General features: G+C 33.8%; 1 protein-coding gene across 1 annotated transcript; it reads right to left on the bottom strand.

Moving 5' to 3' along the window:
* Positions 1–1,881, bottom strand: LOC122605185 (glutathione S-transferase T1-like). The gene is made up of 7 exons (XM_043778085.1): positions 1,725–1,881; positions 1,296–1,369; positions 1,035–1,095; positions 866–919; positions 702–781; positions 399–601; positions 1–302 (listed from the first exon to the last, which is right to left on the bottom strand). The coding sequence occupies exons 1-7, from the start codon at positions 1,787–1,789 to the stop codon at positions 111–113; spliced, it is 729 nt and encodes a 242-aa protein (XP_043634020.1). The 5' UTR covers positions 1,790–1,881; the 3' UTR covers positions 1–110.

Raw genomic sequence — 1,881 nt, forward strand, 5'->3', positions numbered from 1 at the left:
TGATTACATAATCTTGAAATGGTTTATTGATTTGTACCAAGTTAAGAGAGATCATACAGCAATAATACCAACTTAGTCTTACATACACTAAATCAAGTTGATGTGTGACCTCAAAGCTTTGACTTCAATTCGCTTTTCCCAGATTCTGCTTTCATCCTCTCTCGAATTACTTTCTGGGCTTTAAAGAGAATACCATGAACTTCATCAAAATGAGGTGCAGTTGCAGTCTTTGTATCGTCGATCCACTGAAGAACTTTCTTGTAAGGGCTTAGTATCCGATTACGGTCTTTCTCACTCAGAAACTGAATATACAAGATTTTGATGATTTGTGTTTAGATTCATAAGTAGCCAGAATAAAAAACAAACATATAACATGTTAAAGAGTTTTACATCGTTACCTCAAGTTGCATAATTTCACATACTAAACTGAGATCTGCTATTGATGGTTGGGAACTTCCAACCAAAAACCGTCCATCTTTCAGCCAAAAAGTTTCTAATTTGGACAACGATTTCAAGAGTATCTTCTCACCTTCTTTGGCTGCTCGAGGGTTTGAGGGAAAGCCATTTACCGGTGCCAGGATACTATTGAAAACAAGTCCAACTGAAAGCAGAATGTGAAGACAGATTATATGATAAAACATTTCAGAAATTACTAAAGAAATTATATCAACAAAAATATGAACTTTAGGATTTGGTGTCACCTGAACCACGACGTAAATTGGAATGATGCCAGTCTAAAACAGAGTGGATCTTAGCTCTTTTAGCTAAATCACCAGGGTACCTATGCATATAATATGCTTAGTCGCTTATACATGGTACAAAAAATAACCATTGTATGCGAATAAGAAAAAGTTAACCAGCTCACCAGTGACTAGCCACTCCCGGAAAAGCACAACATATGTAAATAAGAATAGCATGACTGCAAAAGTTTTGTTAATTCCTCAGTCCTCACACTTTTATGTAATCTAAACTGAAATCTATCTCTAGACTGTGCTTAATTCACTAGTTATAAACGAGCAAGAAACAGAACGAACCTCTCAAAGAGCTTAAAGCGTCCATCAGTTATTGCTGGAACTAAAGACATAGGATTTATTGCTGCATAAAAATAGACCCACTCATGAAAACGTTCTGTCGATGATTCTTTTTATCATTTTTTCGACCATTCTACATAAGTAACTAAAATAATTCAATGCTACTGGATATGAAGGTCGATTTAGCCTAATATTTGTGAACTAAATAAAAAAAAATACAAACTTGTATACAAAGTGAATGCAGATGGTAGCAAACAAACAAACCTTTATATTCAGGGGAGAATTGCTGCTTTTTGAAAATATCTATTCGGATTTCCTCAAAATCTATCCCATTAATCCTTCAAATAACATTGAAAAATGCGATAAGAAATACAAGCACACCAGCTTTTAGTATAAAAGTTTCTATGGTACAAAAGGCATATGAAGTGTATTGAAATAAACAAATACACACACACACACATATATGTATACTAATTGATATATTAATTATACAAAGAACATTAGTATAATACAAGAATAGATATCAAAGTTGAAGAAAACCATGATTACATCTATGTCAAAAAGGACTCTGGCCTTTCTCGGATAAACCCCATTTTGTCAAATCTCACCCTTTTATCCGTTTTTACCCAAGTTAATTATATATAATAATACTGTAATGACAAAGGGGGAAATTAAGAAAGATAGATATGATACTTGCAGAAGATAACAACGGCACGAGATGGCTGGGACATTCGATCCGCATACACTTTCAGTCCCATCTTCTTTGTTTTCAAAGAATTTGGGAGCAAACTCTTTTTTGTATACAAATATATACTGATTACCTCACAAATTCTCAGATAGATAGATAGAT

The sequence above is a fragment of the Erigeron canadensis genome, chromosome 1, assembly GCF_010389155.1.
Source record: "Erigeron canadensis isolate Cc75 chromosome 1, C_canadensis_v1, whole genome shotgun sequence".
In the NCBI taxonomy this organism is placed as follows: domain Eukaryota; kingdom Viridiplantae; phylum Streptophyta; class Magnoliopsida; order Asterales; family Asteraceae; genus Erigeron; species Erigeron canadensis.

Excerpts from the sequence above, each read along its gene's own strand:
- LOC122605185 (XM_043778085.1), bottom strand. The coding sequence starts at position 1,789 with ATGGGACTGAAAGTGTATGCGGATCGAATGTCCCAGCCATCTCGTGCC. Across the intron at positions 920-1,034 it reads CGCTTTAAGCTCTTTGAGAG|TCATGCTATTCTTATTTACA; the intron begins GTTCGTTCTGTT and ends AAACTTTTGCAG. Across the intron at positions 782-865 it reads CCGGGAGTGGCTAGTCACTG|GTACCCTGGTGATTTAGCTA; the intron begins GTGAGCTGGTTA and ends TTATATGCATAG.